Here is a 17108-nt window from a genome sequence, read left to right as displayed (position 1 = left end):
AGTCGTTTAGTCGTGTCCAACTCTTCGTGACCCCATGGACCAGAGCACGCCAAGCACTCGTCTTCCTCTGCATCCCGCAGTTTGGTCAAACTCATGTTAGTAGCTTCGAGAACACTGTCCAACCATCTCGTCCTTTGTCGTCCCCTTCTCCTTGTGCCCTCCATCTTTCCCAACATCAGGGTCTTTTCCAGGGAGTCTTCTCTTCTCATGAGGTGGCCAAAATATTGGAGCCTCAGCTTCAGGATCTGTCCTTCCAGTGAGCACTCAGGACTGATTTCCTTCAGAATGGAGAGGTTTGATCTTCTTGCAGCCCACGGGACTCTCAAGAGTCTCCTCCAGCACCATAATTCAAAAGCATCAATTCTTCAGCAACCAGCCTTCTTTATGGTCCAGCTCTCACTTCCATACATCACTACTGGGAAAACCATAGCTTTAACTATACGGACCTTTGTCAGCAAGGTGATGTCTCTGCTTTTTAAGGTGCTGTCTAGGCTTGTCATTGCTTTTTTCCCAAGAAGCAGGCGTCTTTTAATTTCGTGGCTGCTGTCACCATCTGCAGTGATCATGGAGCGCAAGACAGTAAAATCTCTCACTGCCTCCATTTCTTCCCCTTCCATTTGCCAGGAGGTGATGGGACCACTGGCACCTAGGATTCCTAAAATGAAGGCTTGGGAGGTGGTGGTTGTGTTTTTGTTTTTGTTTTTAGGAAAGGGTATTTTAAACATTTTTTTCAACTCATTATATATCATTTCCCAAAATTCTTTTACTACCTTATGTTTCCACCACATGTGATAAAACATGGGTAGGCAAACTAAGGCCCAGGGGCCGGATCTGGCCTAATCGCCTTCTCAATCCTGCCCGCAGACGGTCCAGGAATCAGTGTGTTTTTACATGTGTCCTTTTATTTAAGATGCATCTCTGGGTTATTTGTGGGGCATAGGAATTCGTTCATTCTTTTCTTCAAAATATAGTCTGGCCCACCACATGATCTGAGGGACAGTGGACCGGCCTCCTGCTGAAAAAGTTTGCTGACCCCTGTGATAAAAGGTGCCTTCTCTTCCCTTACATTTCCACCTTTATGATGTTCTTAGCGACGGCCGGCTTGGCTTGGCCTGCAGTTGCTGACAGGCTTTTCATGGTTTGCTGGTTCCTCCCGCTGACTCGCTGCGCTACCCTTGGGCCGGCATCATGGCGCACCCTTAATAGGACAAGGGTGGCTTGTGGGTTTTCTTCCTTGCCCACATCTGTAAACAGTCGTCAGGCGCTGATAACTGCTGAGCAAACCCAGGTGTGTGCTGGCTGCAGAGGGGAGCCTTGATCAGCAGTAAGCGTCTGTCTGCACAGGTGTACAGGCTTTGCTCCCTTCTCCTCCTCCTCCCTACCTGTTTACCTGTTGGTGGTCTCCTCTCAATCCACACCCAACCATCTCCTTAAATTACCTTTGGATTTGAATGCAAGGGAATCAACAATGGATGGAAAGCCGCTGGTTTGCTGCTGCTTCTTCATGTTTGTCTTTTGGGGAACTGGTGAGTCATTCCCGCACCCCTTACACCGAAAGGTTCACCATCAGGAGGGGGGGAAATAGGTCTTGCAGGTGGGAAGTGACAGCACCCATAGCTAATGTTGTTAGAAGGTGTCAGGCTTCAGAGAATCTGATCCCCACCCCCCTTGTGGCAGGCTGCCAGTAGTGGAAAAAACAAGGATCTCTTAAAGGTAAAGGGACCCCTGACCATTAGGTCCAGTCGTGACCGACTCTGGGGTTGCGGCGCTCATCTCGCTTTACTGGCCGAGGGAGCCGGCTTACAGCTTCCGGGTCATGTAGCCAGCATGACTAAGCCGCTTCTGGTGAACCAGAGCAGCGCCCAGAAATGCCGTTTACCTTCCCGCCAGAGCGATACCTATTTATCTACTTGCACTTTGACGTGCTTTCAAACTGCTAGGTGGGCAGGAGCAGGGACTGAGCAATGGGAGCTCACCCCATTGCGGGGATTCGAACCGCTGACCTTCTGATTGGCAAGCCCTAGGCTCTGTGATTTAACCCACAGCGCCACCCGCGTCCCTCAAGGATCTCTTACTGAGGTATTTTATTCAATATTCACAGAGAGAGATGTAGAACGTCATCTCTGGAATAATGGCGTTGCTCCAAGTAATCTCCTCCCCACCCCCTTTTACCCTCAGTTGTCAGAATCTCCACCCCTTACCATACAGTGGCTGTGTAAGGTCTTTTGTCTATTTGCTTTCTGTTCTGCCACTTTCACTGTCCTCCGGGTCCTAGGAGAAGGGGGGGGGGTCTGGAATGCTTTCTAAAGATAATGTGTCAGTCAGTTGCCCCGGCCCAGCTGCCATCCCCTCCTGTTCTTCCATTATCTCCCAGCTTCGTCCCTCTTCTGGCAGAGAGCCAGTGTGGTGTAGTGGTTAAGAGCGGTAGATTCATAATCTGGGGAACCGGGTTCGCGTCTCCGCTCCTCCACATGCAGCTGCTGGGTGACCTTGGGCCAGTCACACTTCTTTGAAGTCTCTCAGCCCCACTCACCTCACAGAGTGTTTGTTGTGGGGGAGGAAGGGAAAGGAGAATGTTAGCCGCTTTGAGACTCCTGAAGGGGAGTGAAAGGCGGGATATCAAATCCAAACTCTTCTTCTTCTTCTCTTCTTCTTCTGTCTCAGAGTCATGACAGTGAAGGTCCTGTGTGAGTGCCTGGAGGCAGTTGGAGGATGGATGGCAGCTAATGGATTGAGGTTGAATCCTGACAAGACAGAAGTACTGTTTTGGGGGGACAGGAGGCGGGCGGGTATGGAGGACTCCCTGGTCCTGAATGGGGTAACTGTGCCCCTGAAGGACCAGGTGCTCAGCCTGGGAGTCATTTTGGACTCACAGCTGTCCATGGAGGCACAGGTCAATTCTATGTCCAGGGCAGATGTTTATCAGCTCCATCTGGTATGCAGGCTGAGACCCTACTTGCCCGTGGGCTGTCTTGCCAGAGTGGTGCATGCTCGTTATCTCCCTCTTGGACTACTGCAATGCGCTCTACGTGGGGCTACCTTTGAAGGTGACCCGGAAACTACAACTAATCAGGAATGCAGCAGCTAGACTGGTGACTGGGGGCGGCCGCCAAGACCACATAACACCGGTCTTGAAAGACCTACATTGGCTCCCAGTACATTTCCAAGCACAATTCAAATTATTGGAGTTGACCTTTAAAGCCCTAAACGACCTCGGTCCAGTATACCTGAAGGAGTGTCTCCACCCCCATCGTTTTGCCGGGACACTGAGGTCCAGCGCTGAGGGCCTTCTGGCGGTTCCCTCACTGCGAGAAGCAAAGCTACAGGGAAGCAGGCAGAGGGCCTTTTTGGTAGTGGCACCCGCCCTGTGGAACGCCTTCCCACCAGATGTCAAAGAGATAAACAACTACCTGACATTTAGAAGACATCTGAAGGCAGCCCTGTTCAGTGAAGTTTTTAATGTGTGACATTTTAATGTATTTTTAATCTTTGTTGGAAGCTGCCCAGAGTGGCTGGGGAAACCCAGCAGATGGGCGGGGTACAAATAATTAAATTATATTATTATTAATTACTATACTGTCCTCCTCTTCTCGGGAAGGTTCAAGTGGAGGCGGGGTGGCCTCCACCATTCCTCTGCAGTCCAGGCCTTGACAGAAGGCCATAAGGAAGAATGGTTGGCTTAAATTTGCAGGTGACATTCGGGGGGATGGGATTGTGGAATTCATTAAAGCCCCTGCCTCCATTCCCACATAGTGCTATGCAGAAAGAAAAGTCTTTGGGGCAGAGGTCCATAGCGTTTCTCAGCAGGATTCCTGCATCGCAGGCGAATTGGACTTGATGCCCCTTGGCTTTCCTCCCAACTCTACAATTTTATCATTCTGTTTTCTAAAACAGGATGAACAGGAGCTCACAAACACACACCCAAATGTAGCAGGGATGGCTCACCACATTCTGAAGCAAGTGAAGTTATACCCATTGTTATGTACTGAAGTTCTCACCCTGGGCCAGCAGGGGGATACTGTAGATAGTTTTCACTCAGGTCCACATATGCAAATAAGGGATTGGAAGTGACGTTCAGTGATTGGATAGTTACAGAAAATGGTTACTGTTGCGTTGTAGTGGAGCTCTAAATAAGCAGGCTGGCTGAACCCTTCAGTTCAGTTCTGTTCTGGCCTGTGAATAAACAAGAGCTGTTTGAAGAATCGCTGTGTCGTCTGATATGTTCACCCACAACTTAACACCCATGAACATCTAAAGGCAGCAGAAGCTCCTAAAGCCCAGCATCTCAAATTACCGAACTGCCCCAGTCGCTGCATGTGGAGTTTGTAGCCAGAGTCAAAACTGACCCTTTGGCCTGATATCTCAAGAACTTTTTCTTGGCGTTAGAGTCAGCTGCACTGGCCAGAACACCCCCCTCCCTTTTTGCAATTTTGCAGAATCTACCTTGAGCCCCCAGGTTTAGACTGGGCCACTTCTGAACTGGTGCAAATTGCTGTTTGCACTCTTCTGCCTTTGTTTAATACAGCCTGCATCTCTGTTTCTCCTGTCGGCAGCCAGGGCCCTGAAATGCCATGCCTGTGAGGTTGCGAACCCATACAACGGGTGCATCTGGGGTGAACACGAGTGCACGGCGAAACCAAACGGGACCTGCGAAACACGGCTCGCAATGTTTGGTGAGTGTCAAGAGAGGAACGTCGTGAGCATAGGAAACTGCCTATGGTCAGTCCAGCTCAGCACAGCGGTACCTCGGAAGGCAAACAGTATCTGTTCCAAAAATCCGTTCAACTTCCAAAACATTCAGAAATCAAGATGCAGCTTCCGATTGGCTGCAGGAAGTTCCTGCAGCCAATCGGAAGCCACGTTGGACGTTCAGGTTCCAAAGAACGTCCGCAAACCGGAACACTCACTTCGTTTGATGTAGGTTGCTTATTTTTAAAGTTCTGTTTTATTATCATATTTTTGTATTGCATTAGGTGTACATTTTTTGTTTCTTCAGCTTGTAAACTGCCTTGAGTATTGTAAGATTGGAGGACGGTATACGAATTAAAAATGATGATGATGATGACGACATGAAAGGAACCTTACTCTTGGGAATCAGGCTCTTCTGCAGGGAGAGAAAACCTGTATAAAACTGAAGAACAGGCATCTGCACAGCAGGAAACAGTAGTGTATATTTTTTGTACAACCAGCACCACCCGGTTTAGGGACTGCTTGTACAACAGCAGCCCTGTTTAGGGAAGCTTTTTGTTATGTACTGAAGTTCTCACCCTGGGCCAGCAGGGGGATACTGTAGATAGTTATGCAAATGAAGGATCGAAAGTGACGTTCAGTGATTGGATAGTTTTAGAAAGTTGTTACAGTAACGTGTACTGGAGCTCTATATAAGCAGGCTGACTGAGCCCTTCAGTTCAGTTCTGTCCTGGCCTGGAAATAAACAAGAGCTGTTTGAAGAATCGCTGTGTCGTCTGATATGTTCACCCACAACTTAACACTTTTAATGTTTGATGTATTACAGTAGTAGATAGGTAGCCGTGTTGGTCTGCCATAGTCAAAATAAAAAATTCCTTCCAGTAGCACCTTAAAGACCAACTAAGTTAGTTCTTGGTATGAGCTTTCGTGTGCATGGTATCTGAAGAAGTGTGCATGCACACGAAAGCTCATACCAAGAACTAACTTAGTTGGTCTTTAAGGTGCTACTGGAAGGAATTTTTTATTTTGATGTATTACAGTATTTTAATTTTTTTTGGAAGCTGCCTAGAGTGGCTGGGGAAGCCCAGCCAGATGGGAGGCGTATAAATAATAATATATTATTATTATTATTATTATTATTATTATTATTATTATTATTACCCTGTGCGCAGAGTCTGGAGCAGCCATCTACTTTTAGATGACCACAAGTCCATTTCTCTCACACTTCATCTTCCAAAGCAAAAGATATTGGTCAATTTAGATAGATGATAGATGGCAGATAGATAATTTATAGCAGGGTTTCCCAAACTGGGGTCTCCAGCTGTCTTTGGACTACAATTCCTATCATCCCTGATGACCAGTCCTGCTAGCTAGGGATGATGGGAGTTGTAGTCCAAAAAAAAAAACACAGCTGGAGACCCAAATTTGGGAAACCTTGATTTATAGGATATGATAAAGGTTGATAGATCCACAGATATAGAAAAATGGTTGATAGACTATGGTAGATAGACAAATAACAGATAGTGACAGAAATTGGACAGTTGGCTATGATAGATTATAGACTGATAGGCAAATAGACAAACAGATCAATTGGCTATGAAAGATAGGTGGAGATAGATTGCTAGATAGATCAACAGGAGAGAGTTGAGTACAGTGGTACCTCGGGTTAAGAACTTAATTTGTTCTGGAGGTCCGTTCTTAACCTGAAACTGTCCTTAACCTGAAGCACCACTTTAGCTCATAGGGCCTCCTGCTGCCGCCGTGCTGCCGGAGCATGATTTCTGTTCTCATCCTGAAGCAAAGTTCTTAACCTGAAGCACTATTTCTGGGTTAGCGGAGTCTGTAACCTGAAGCGTCTGTAACCTGAAGCGTCTGTAACCCGAGGTACCACTGTACTGCAGTATTCCTGGGTCAGGTGGTCTTGATAGCGATTCTAAGATTCGTGGGTTCATTTGCTGCTAGTCCCACCACAGTGTAACCCTGTCCCCCTCTTTATTTCATGTCCAGGCCCCTTCTACTTCTTCGCCTGGCTGGGCTGCAGCCACCAGTCTCCCAGATGTAACACATCGGGCCTGAAGGACTCCTTCTTCGGATTCACCTATAACGCCACTTGCTGCGACAGCGACGACCTCTGCAACAAAATGCCGCAGCTGGAGCAGCGGTGGCCGTGGAGCGGGACCAGCCGCCAGGTGCTTCCGAACACCGCGGGGATACTTGCTGGAGCTGTGCTGCACTGGGTGCACCTGAACTGACAAAGACATGTGCAGATCCTCCGCCACAAATAGACTCTGCAACAACATGCCAGGCTCCAATGGATCAAAGCGAAGGATCTCTTAGGAATATCGAACTCAAGACACCTTGAACAACGACGGGCCGGACCCACTTAACATATAATATTTTCATGAGCCATTTCCCCTAACAGAATGCAGTCCGAGTCATTGCCACTAATGTTTGCTACTTTTTTTTTTTTACGCTACCTTTCCCCCAATCTAGGCATCCTTGCACGCATTGGTTCGGTTGGAGAAAAGCATTACAAAATTTGGAAAAGAGACAATTCCGAAGGATAGGTGCCGCTTCGGTTTGTGCATGAATTTGGGAACTGCTGTGAATGCCTCCGCTGTAGGCTCGGGTTGTATATGTGTGTAAATAAACCATATAACATAAAGACACCTCAGTCTCCGCTGTGCCTCGTTTCCAAAAGAAAACATGAACGCTGAGTGGGCGCTTGGAACCCCTGGAATCTCGCACCTCTCAGAGATTGGGCGGTGCATAACGGTATGTCAAGTTCCCCTCTCCCTCCTGGTAGCTCACCAATAAGAATTAACGAGAATCTGGTTGATTTATAGTTGTTTTATTACAGTATCATGTTGCAAACACAGATCAGCCTCCCTCTGCCAGGATCGGAGTACCCCACACTGACTCCTCTCTTCCACTTCCTCAGGAAGCAGCTCACCAACAGGATGTCCCGCCTCTCCGCTGTGTCTCTTTTGTTCTCATACAAAGTCGGGGGGCTGGGTTCCCCCCCCCACTCTCTATTGATGTATCGCCCAGTTGCTCCTTCTCTTCTGCCCAGCAACAGTCTCATAGCTGGGCAGCTCTGTGTCTTCCTGTCTCTCTGCTTCGGGAAGCACTGGCAGTGGGGGGGGGCGAATAGTCCCCCTCCTCTTCTGTCAGAAGCTGATCTCCCTGCCCTCCCCAATTCTCGTCTTCAGAGTATTCTCCGACACAGTGTTATAAAGCAAAGTGAATTGAAATTCACCCGCATTATCCTCCCAATTCCCACCCCCTCCAGTAACATCGATATCTTAGCCTACATGAATTGCCCCTGAGAGATCCTGTGTCTCACAGAGCAAGTTTATACAAGCTATTCACGCATGTATTATTATTATTATTATTATTATTATTATTATTAGGAGGGTTGCCTGCAATTTTCCCCTAACATTGTGTATTATTTTTACTAGCCTGCTGGCCCACACATAATTTCTGGACTTCATGAAAAGAGAGACACACACAGAGAGAGAGAACCCAAAGAATGGCAGATGAAAGTGATTGACTACATAGAATTGGCAGAAATGACTGGCAGAATCCGAGACCAGGGAGAAGAGATGGTGGAAGAAGACTGGAAGAAATTTAAAGACTATTTACAGAAATATTATAAAATTAATGAATGCTAGAAGGATGTTGGATAGAAACTAAGGGGTTTCCAGCTGTAATGCTTTAGGAGATACGGAGAGAAAAAAATGGTTTACAAATGGGTAAAAGCTTAATGGTAAGGATTTGCTGAACTAACAAATTGAAGTGGAATACAAAGAAGGGAGGTTTGAGGAGGTCTGGGGAAATAAGTGTAAGGAAGATATGTTATGGAAAATTGTTTGTTTTTTAACTGTTTTTATGTTGTATTTTGTTTCTTTTATTTTTCATTTTCATTGTTATATTTTTTAAAAAAACTTTAATAAATATCTTTAAAAAAAGAGAGAGAACCCAAATAAAACATGTTCCATTTGATCTCTTGGGTGCCATTCTCTGTCATCCTATAGCACCAGCACTTAGAGTGTCGGACTTAAGACAAGAAGACCTGTGTTCAGTTCCTTACTACAAAACGTACTGGAGGACTTTAGGCCATGCACTCCTTCCTAGCTTCACCCATATCGTAGGACTGTTTTGAGAATACATGGGGGGCATATGTCATCTTCGGGCAGAGTGTAGGGTAAGAGATCTTCCCCAGGAAGGCTCTCCTGGTGCCAAGCCCATTCTGATTTCATTTCCGGGGCAGTTATATGACAATGAGCCTTCCTCTTTCATGTCTCTTGCTTGGCTTGTGGGGTGTTTATACATCTCTCCATTTAATCTTTGCTCATAATGCATTTTCCGGTCATTTTTCTCCTAACCACAAGAAAATCTGCTTCTTTTAAAAAGTGGGCTCTTTGCACGAGGGTGGCAGAACCCTTTAATCGCTTTAATGGCATTAACCTAATAAAGTTCCAATATGCACTCAAATCCCTCCTGCAAAATACAGAGCGGTTCACAAACACTCGACTTGGCCAGAAGGTGGCAGCAATGAGTTGCTTTTACTGAAGGATAAGGAAGTGTCAAGTGTGTTTCCTTGGGGTCCATAGCAAAGGTCAAGCTAGATGGGAAGCGATCAGGTTTCTCCATGCTATTTTTTCTTTTGGTTAAAAAGAAAAGTGTGTGTGTGTGTGTGTGTGGAGGAGTGTGCAATTTGGGTTGGGGCTTTTGTGCAGGGAAGTAGTGTTTACCCTTTCCTCCATGCCTCACCTCTCACTTGCCCCTGCAACCCAACCATATCCACTGACAAGAGACATTTTTATCTGTATGTTCCCTCCCCTCCAAGGCTAACAGGGTGATTAACGGCTGAGGACATTGTGTGGCATGGAGGTGAGCTGAACCACACCAGTACCACAATCTGGAAGCAAATTCCGCCCCCCCAACCCCCATAGCTAGATTTAAGTGGCATCTCAGGTCCATAGATCATTTATTTTTGGTATCACTCTTGCACAATTCATTTGGTGGACCAGCCCCCGGCTTCCTGATCCAGAAACAACGTCCTGCTCCTGGAAAGCATCCATCTCAGTCCCAGTCCAAGAACTGACCTTGGATGGATCCATCATGTTCACCAGTCCTCCAGATGAGTCACCTTTCTGGACCATCATCTGCCTGTCTGCTGTCTGAAGACTCCTCTAGAACACCAGGTGGCTCTTCTTCTTCATCATCATCTTCACTTGATCCATTGGATGTGGGCTCCATTTCTTTCCCAGCCTCCTCCCTGTGTCCATGGATCAACACTTCCTCTGTTGCTGTTCCACTGGGTAAGCTCTGCAACCCAGCATGCTCTCCTTCTTTTCCATCCCTCTCACCAGACCGTTTCCTTTTCCCACTGGTCGATAATGCTTTTGACTTAAGGGAACATTCCCTTCCTGGCGCCCTGGAACTTTTGGACAGCCCCGTATCTGCCCTCTTCTCACGGGAAAAAGTCCTCCCTGTTGTTTCTTCCTCCCATTTCCAAGTACTAGAGGCAAATTCTTCTAATGCGATCACATTGGGTGGCCCTCCTCTCTTAGATCTCTTCCCATTGGACAGCACTTTGAAAGTTCTCCTTGCCTGATTGGACGGGCCCTCCTCTGCCCCTCTCCTCCCTTCCAGTTTCCTCATCCAAACTGATGGTCCTTCTTTCCCTTGTTTCGCAGAGGTCGGGCCTGTTACCCTGCCGGACGACCCGGAATCCGCCAGCGCCAGAACCACTTCTCTTCGGCAATGTTGATCTCCGACAACGTTGAAAACAGAGATCCAGCTGTCTCCGTGCCCGGAAACCATCTTGAAGTTCTTCCCATCGCAGTCAATGAAGATGGTGGCATTGGCCCGGTGTCGTGGAGTCAAAGCATTAAACTCCTGCAAGGCTCGCTTGAGGCAGGCCCGAAGGTCCACCGTACATCCTTTCAGGCCTTCTGTCTCCTTCCACACTTTAAGCAAGTTCTCAGAGGTGAGGGGCACCGCGCGGCTGTTCAACCTGTCTACGTAGATGTCCATGCAAGTAACTCGAACCCGGTACTGAGGTTGTCTATTGGAGAAAAGGATGTGGATGCGGGACTTTCCCTTCCCAGAAATGAAATCCAAGCAGGAGCCTTCACATTCAATGGTCAACTCAGCACTCCTCTTCACTGAAGGTGGCTCCTTCTCAATCTCTGTTATGGCTAGATCAAGGCAGGCCCGCAGGTCCTTTGTGACATCCCCCCACTTAAGGAGCTCCTGCCTCACCTTCTCCAAATTCTCAGAGGTCAGTGGAGCTGGGCAGAGGGACAGCCGGTCCAGGTACACCTCCAGGTTGGAGACCTCAATGTTATAGCGGGTTTTCTTCTTTGACCAAGAGATGACTATCTTGTTCTCACCTCCACCGGAGACAAACTCCATCCTTTTCCTCCCTCTCACCTGGACGGTCAAGGTGGCATTGTCCTGGAGGCAGCGAGGCTCACGGGGGAACTCTAGCAGGGCGTGGTCTAAGCAAGCTGTCAGCATGGTGTCAGATCCCCGGTTGGCTATCTCCAAGCTCTCCTTCGCTGAGAGTAAGTTGCTGACACTCAGTGGTGCTGGAGGGATGGGCTTGGGGATGCAGGCACCCATACGAAGAAAGGCCAGGTTCTACGGATGCAACGCCAAACATGTCTTCTCGTGCAGTGGCATCAATGGTCCTCCAAGACCTGGAGAAGAAAGCAGGCATCTCAGAATGGAATCCGTCACTGTACGGAAGTGGCAACCGGTGCCCGTTTGATAATGGTGATCATGTGCCTGGTTCCTCCAGGACAGGGACAGCCAATGTGTTGCCCTCCAGATGTTGTTGAGGGTCACAACTCGCATCAGCCCCAGCCAACATGGCCAGCCACCAGGAATTATGGTGGCGCTGTGGGTTAAACCACAGAGCCTAGGACTTGCTGATCAGAAGGTCAGCGGTTTGAATCCCCGCAACGGGGTGAGCTCCCGTTGCTCGGTCCCTGCTCCTGCCAACCTAGCAGTTCGAAAGCACATCAAAGTGCAAGTAGATAAGTAGGTACCGCTCCGGCGGGAAGGTAAACGGCGTTTCCGTGCGCTGCTCTGGTTCGCCAGAAGCGGCTTAGTCATGCTGGCCACATGACCCAGAAGCTGTACACCGGCTCCCTCAGCCAATAAAGCGAGATGAGCGCCGCAACCCCAGAGTCGGTCATGACTGGAACTAATGGTCAGGAGTCCCTTTATGGCAAGGTTGGGGAAGAGGCTTTGCATGGGTAACCACTTAGGAAGGCTGAGAAGTTTCCTAAGAGAGTGCAAAGGTCAGCGTTGTGTAACTGTCTGGACAATCCCTTTACATTTCCCCAGGGCAGACCTCCTCTCCCCAGGCCACAGCCCTCACCACCCCTGCTTAGCTGCCTCCTTAAGTGCCTTTGCCTGGCTTGAATGTGCCCTTGAACTGTGATCCTGCCTCTTGCGAGCCCAGATGGAGAGAGGAGTGTTTATGAGGTGCATCTCTGGCCCTGCCCATTTTTGCCTCTGTCCCCCACCCACCATGGACAAGAGAATGTGGCCTCCTTTCTCCCCGCCCCTTTAAGGCTTGATCAGTGATTGCATGAGGGGGAGGTCAGACAAAGAAGATGGTCAGACCGGCTGCTGAATGAAAAGCACTACCAGTATTATTATTATTATTATTATTATTATTATTATTATTATTATTATTATTTTGCCACAACACACAGAAACGCAAGAGAAATAAAGCCAATCTGCAAAGGGATGCATTCCAGGATGTTTTCGTACACAACTAGTGATGGAGGTGCAGGCTTATCCCATGTGTCTGAGCAGTTCTCCACTTAACCCACACTTTCTAAGCACGGGTCTGAGTGGTTTCCTTCTCCCCCAGAGGAAATCTATCTGCTATTTAGTGCTAAATCCGATCAGGTGTGGGCTTTGGTAATCTTTCACAATACAGTGCCAAAATTTCAAATGCACCTTCTCAGTTATGGATCTTCTCAGTTTTGCACCCCTTCAGCTCAGCTCCCTGTATGGTGGAACCTCCCACACTGCCCTAAATCTGGCGCTGTTCAGAGCAAATGCAAATCCAGAGAAAAGGTGAACTTCCGTCTGCGCCAACTGAGCGCTAAGAGTGGTTTGATATTCAGAACGTAGCAGGCGAAGCTCGCCCTTGCATAGTGATGACTCTTAGAACCTGTGAATATATGTAACATTTACCTCTATGCAGTCGTAAAGGACCCCTGGACGGTTAAGTCCAGTCAAAGGCGACTATGGGGTATAGCGCTTATCTCTGCTTTCAGGCTGACAGAAAGCTTTCTGGTTCATGTGGCCAGCCTGACTAAACCACTTCTGGTGCAATGGAACACCGTGACGGAAACCAGAATGCATGGAAATGCCATTTACCTTCTCACCAGAGCAGTACCTATTTATCTACTTGCACTGGTGTGCTTTCGAACTGCTAGGTTGGCAGGAGCTGGGACCGAGCAACGGGAGCTCACCACATCGCAGGGATTCGAACCGCTGACCTTCCGATTGGCAAGCCCAAGAGGCTCAGTGGTTTAGACCACAGCGCCACCTGCATCCCTCTATGCAGTACATGGGCTTGTGAAAAAGCACAACAGCGTGTTGTCTCCATTGTCTTATTCAGAGTAGATCCATTGGAGTTAATGGACACGACTCAATCAAGCCCATTATTTTATTTGCATCTACTCTGAACAGGACTTACTTGAGTAAAGTCCTATGCTGACAACTCTCAGGTGCAAGGTTGCACCCTCTCTCCCCCGTGTCTCAACCTAGAGGTCCTCTGACCTGTCCATGAAGTGGCTTAGAACCTCGGTGTAGCCCACGCAAGTATGCAATGGATGAGCAAGCAGCTTGACTTTATCAAGCCAAATGTGCGTAATGAAAAGATGCTAATGAAGGGATGCTTGAGGGTTAGTTATTTCTGTCCAATTATATCAGTTGTGAACCCTTAGGAACAAGGACTGAAAGGGAAAGGAGGACAACAAGGGGTTCTTGGGCCAGAACTGAAGTCACAGGCACAGCTGAGGGTAGCTCAGGGCTGAACGTGAGATCGTGGAGAGAACGCCGCAGTCGGTAACTCGGGGAAATGAACTTACTTTTGTGTCTAGGTTCCTACTAGCATCCATGGGAGTTGGGAAGAGGACAGGAGAGAATGTGGCTTGATTCTCATTGGTCTTTGCAGCTGTGATGTCACAGACCCATCCTTCGGAGTTCCGTTCCATCCATGTGTTCTGTAGAAGAAGAAGAAGAGTTTGGATTTGATACCCCGCTTTATCACTACCCTAGGGAGTCTCAAAGCGGCTAACATTCTCCTTTCCCTTCCTCCCCCACAACAAACACTCTGTGAGGTGAGTGGGGCTGAGAGACTTCAGAGAAGTGTGACTGGCCCAAGATCACCCAGCAGCTGCGTGTGGAGGAGCGGGGAAGCGAACCCAGTTCACCAGATTACGAGACTACCGCTCTTAACCACTACACCACACTGGCTCCCAAGAAGGAAGCACCAATCGCTAGCAGACGGGTCCAGAATTAGAAAGGCAAAGCTGCGAAACAGAAATGATACAAGCAAGCAAACGTCCAGCTTCTGCAGCAAATTGCAAAATTTTAACAGGTCGTCCCATTAGAATAATTATACAAGAGACAATGAGGCAATGAGGCTAAGGGTACATTCTGTCCTATGTGGTGGACTTGTAAAAGGGCAAAAGGGTATTGGGAAATAATTTATAATGAATTGGGAAAGAAATGTTTAAAAGTACTTTTCCAAAAAACAAACAAACCAGAGTCCTTTTTGTTGGGGATAATTCAGATGGAAATTCCCAGGTGTCAGAAAAGGCTATTTATGACAAGGAGAGAAATTTTTGATAATAGGATTTTATGCACCAAATGAGGGGAAATCTGAATTCCAGGGAGAAGAGTCGGTGGAAGAAGATTGGAAGAAATTTAAAGACTATTTACAGAAATACTGCAAAATTAATGAATGTTAGAATGATGTCAGAATGAAGTTAAGTGGTTTAAGCAGCAATGTTATAAAGGTGTATGTAAAAATGGATTGTTAACAGGTGAGAATCTAAAGTTATAATATATTATGTTAAAGGACTAAGATAAAAACAAAGAGGGAAAGAAATTGCTGAATTAACTAACTGAATTGGAATACAAAAAAAGGGGTGTGTGAGGAGGTCAGGGAAACAAGGAAATGAATGTAAGGTATGGAAAGACTGATGTATTTTTTAAAGTGTTTTTTATCTTTTTTTGTATTTTGTATTTTTTCTTTTATTTTTTCTTTTGTTTTTCTTTTTCTTCTTTTTTTCAATTCATGTAATTCTTTTCTTTGAAACCTTAATAAATATCATTTTAAAAAAAACAACACAGAAAAGGCTATTTATGTATGCCACTACAGCAGCCCGTGTTTTGTTAGCCCAAAAATGCAAAACGAGTGAGGTCCCAGCTAAAGAAGAATGGCAACTTAAGCTGATGGAATATGCGTAGCCTGCAGACTTAACATATAGAATAAGAGAAATAGAGGAACATACTTTTAAAGAAGATTGGCAAATGTTTATTTGAATACAGTGGTACCTTGGGTTACGGACGCTTCAGGTTAAAGACTCTGCTAACCCAGAAATAGTACCTCGGGTTAAGAACTTTGCTTCAGGATGAGAACAGAAATCGCATGGCAGTGGCACGGCAGCAGTGGGAGGCCCCATTAGCTAAAGTGGTGCTTCAAGTTAAGAACAGTTTCAGGTTAAGAACAGACCTCCGGAACGAATTAAGTACTTAACCCGAGGTGCCACTGTATATGGGTAAAAATTGCGTACACTTGAAAACGCTGGCAGCATAAATTCAACAGTGTAAGTAAGTTTCGATGGATGCAACAATGGAATACTGAATGCTTTAGTTTATGTAAAATATGCAGGGATTTATGGCATGCAAAATGAACCATGGAAAGAGAAGAAGGGAAGTTGTTTAAATGAATATTCTAAAATGTAAAACCAAGAAATTATACCAAAAAATAATAATAATAATACAAGAAGGCTCCAGGGATAGAGATCCTCCAGCCTGCAGGCCAGATTTGGCCCAGCACTGGTCCCAAATTGGAACTTGAGGCAGTTTCCCTCAGTGCATACCCCCTTGCCCCACACCTGTCATCAAATGCTGTATCCGGTGTGGGGCAAGGAGATGGACATGCTTGGATCAGCTGCACAGCAGAATTTTCGCGCGAGGAAGCCAGTTGCACAGATGATCCCTGAAGGAAGCAGCTTTGGCTTGGTGCCTGGAAAGTGCCGAGTGGGTCGGTGGGCATTTGGGAAGCATGGTGCAAAAGTGCTTTGCAAGCCCAATGCTCAGCACTTCCTGAGCTTCCCGCTGAGCAAAGGGCCATCGGAAACCCCCTGCAATGCGGTTCCCAAGGACCCGAAAAACTGCCGTCCGTCGAGTGCTCAGGAAGTAGCGCACAAGGGACATTGGCAGGTAGGCAGAATAACCCATTCAAGGGGCCTTATTCTTGATTGGAGATCCTGCTGGCAATTTGTGTACAGTGGTACCTCAGGTTAAGCGCTTAATTCGTTCTGGAGGTCCGTACTTAACCTGAAACTGTTCTTAACCTGAAGCACCCCTTTAGCTAATGGGGCCTCCTGCTGCTGCCACACCACCGGAGCACAATTTCTGTTCTCATCCTGAAGCAAAGTTCTTAACCTGAAGCACTATTTCTGGGTTCGCAAAGTCTGTAACCTGAAGTGTATGTAACCCAAGGTACCACTGTATTAAAAAACACAACAGACCTGCACTTAAGATGGTGTTTCCTGCTTGGCAGGGGGTTGGACTCGATGGCCCTTGTGGTCTATTCCATGATTCTATGATTCTAAGTTATATGCAGAATCCTGAAGGGAAATGTAGCTAATAATTCCCTGTGAGTTATGAGCTGGCAACACACACACACACACACACGCACACACACAACCCCTTTTCACTCATGAAGGAAGCCCCTCTTATGAGTAAAAGACAGGATGATACCCCCTCCCAGATGCAGCAATCTGGTGGAGAAGGCATGGAGCGTTGCCTCTCTCTCCTGACAGGCCATTTGCTTTCCACGCAGAATGCACTGAAAAGAGCCCCATCCCCCCCCCCACATCCATCATAAACGCGCAGCAGGTTAGTGGGCTGAACCCCCAGGTTGCTGCATTCTTCTGTGTCCTGCTCAGAGCTGTAGCGGGGGGAGGGCAGGTCTAGCCTGGATTTCTGCCCCGGGCGAAGCCTCCAGAGGGGTGCCATTGAATTTCCCACCAGATTGATTATGGGATCCTGGGATCTATGGTCCCAAAAACAGACATCTGGGAGAACAGAAGTATCCAGGATCCCCCATGCTTCCTTTAAAAAAAGAGAAAAAGACGATT

At 47.2% G+C, this 17108-nt stretch overlaps 2 protein-coding genes across 3 annotated transcripts in view; one reads left to right on the top strand and one right to left on the bottom strand.

Moving 5' to 3' along the window:
• The window catches only part of LOC310702004 (lymphocyte antigen 6 complex locus protein G6c-like), a 110298-nt gene extending 102940 nt beyond the window's left edge, over positions 1–7358 (top strand). Inside the window, exons 2-4 of one of the 2 annotated variants that reach the window (XM_083493611.1) lie at positions 370–1526; positions 4554–4673; positions 6697–7358. In XM_083493611.1, the coding sequence (XP_083349737.1) occupies positions 1469–1526; positions 4554–4673; positions 6697–6941 (423 nt within the window). In that variant the 5' untranslated portion in view covers positions 370–1468 and the 3' untranslated portion in view covers positions 6942–7358. Of the gene's footprint in view, positions 1–5; positions 1527–4553; positions 4674–6696 lie in introns of those variants that run through there. The other variant, XM_083493610.1, reaches the window with a different exon arrangement.
• A 2307-nt stretch (positions 7359–9665) lies between these two features.
• On the bottom strand, positions 9666–13958 carry LOC310701592 (uncharacterized protein). Its single transcript, XM_083492730.1, has 2 exons — positions 13821–13958; positions 9666–11402 (listed from the first exon to the last, which is right to left on the bottom strand). Exon 2 carries the CDS (start codon positions 11323–11325, stop codon positions 9841–9843), a length of 1485 nt encoding a protein of 494 aa, XP_083348856.1. The 5' UTR covers positions 11326–11402; positions 13821–13958; the 3' UTR covers positions 9666–9840.
• Positions 13959–17108: the final 3150 nt, after the last annotated feature.

Source organism: Podarcis liolepis (genome assembly GCF_965112155.1).
Source record: "Podarcis liolepis genome assembly, chromosome: 2".
NCBI classification, from domain to species: domain Eukaryota; kingdom Metazoa; phylum Chordata; class Lepidosauria; order Squamata; family Lacertidae; genus Podarcis; species Podarcis liolepis.
This window is presented reverse-complemented; position numbering and strand designations above follow the sequence as displayed.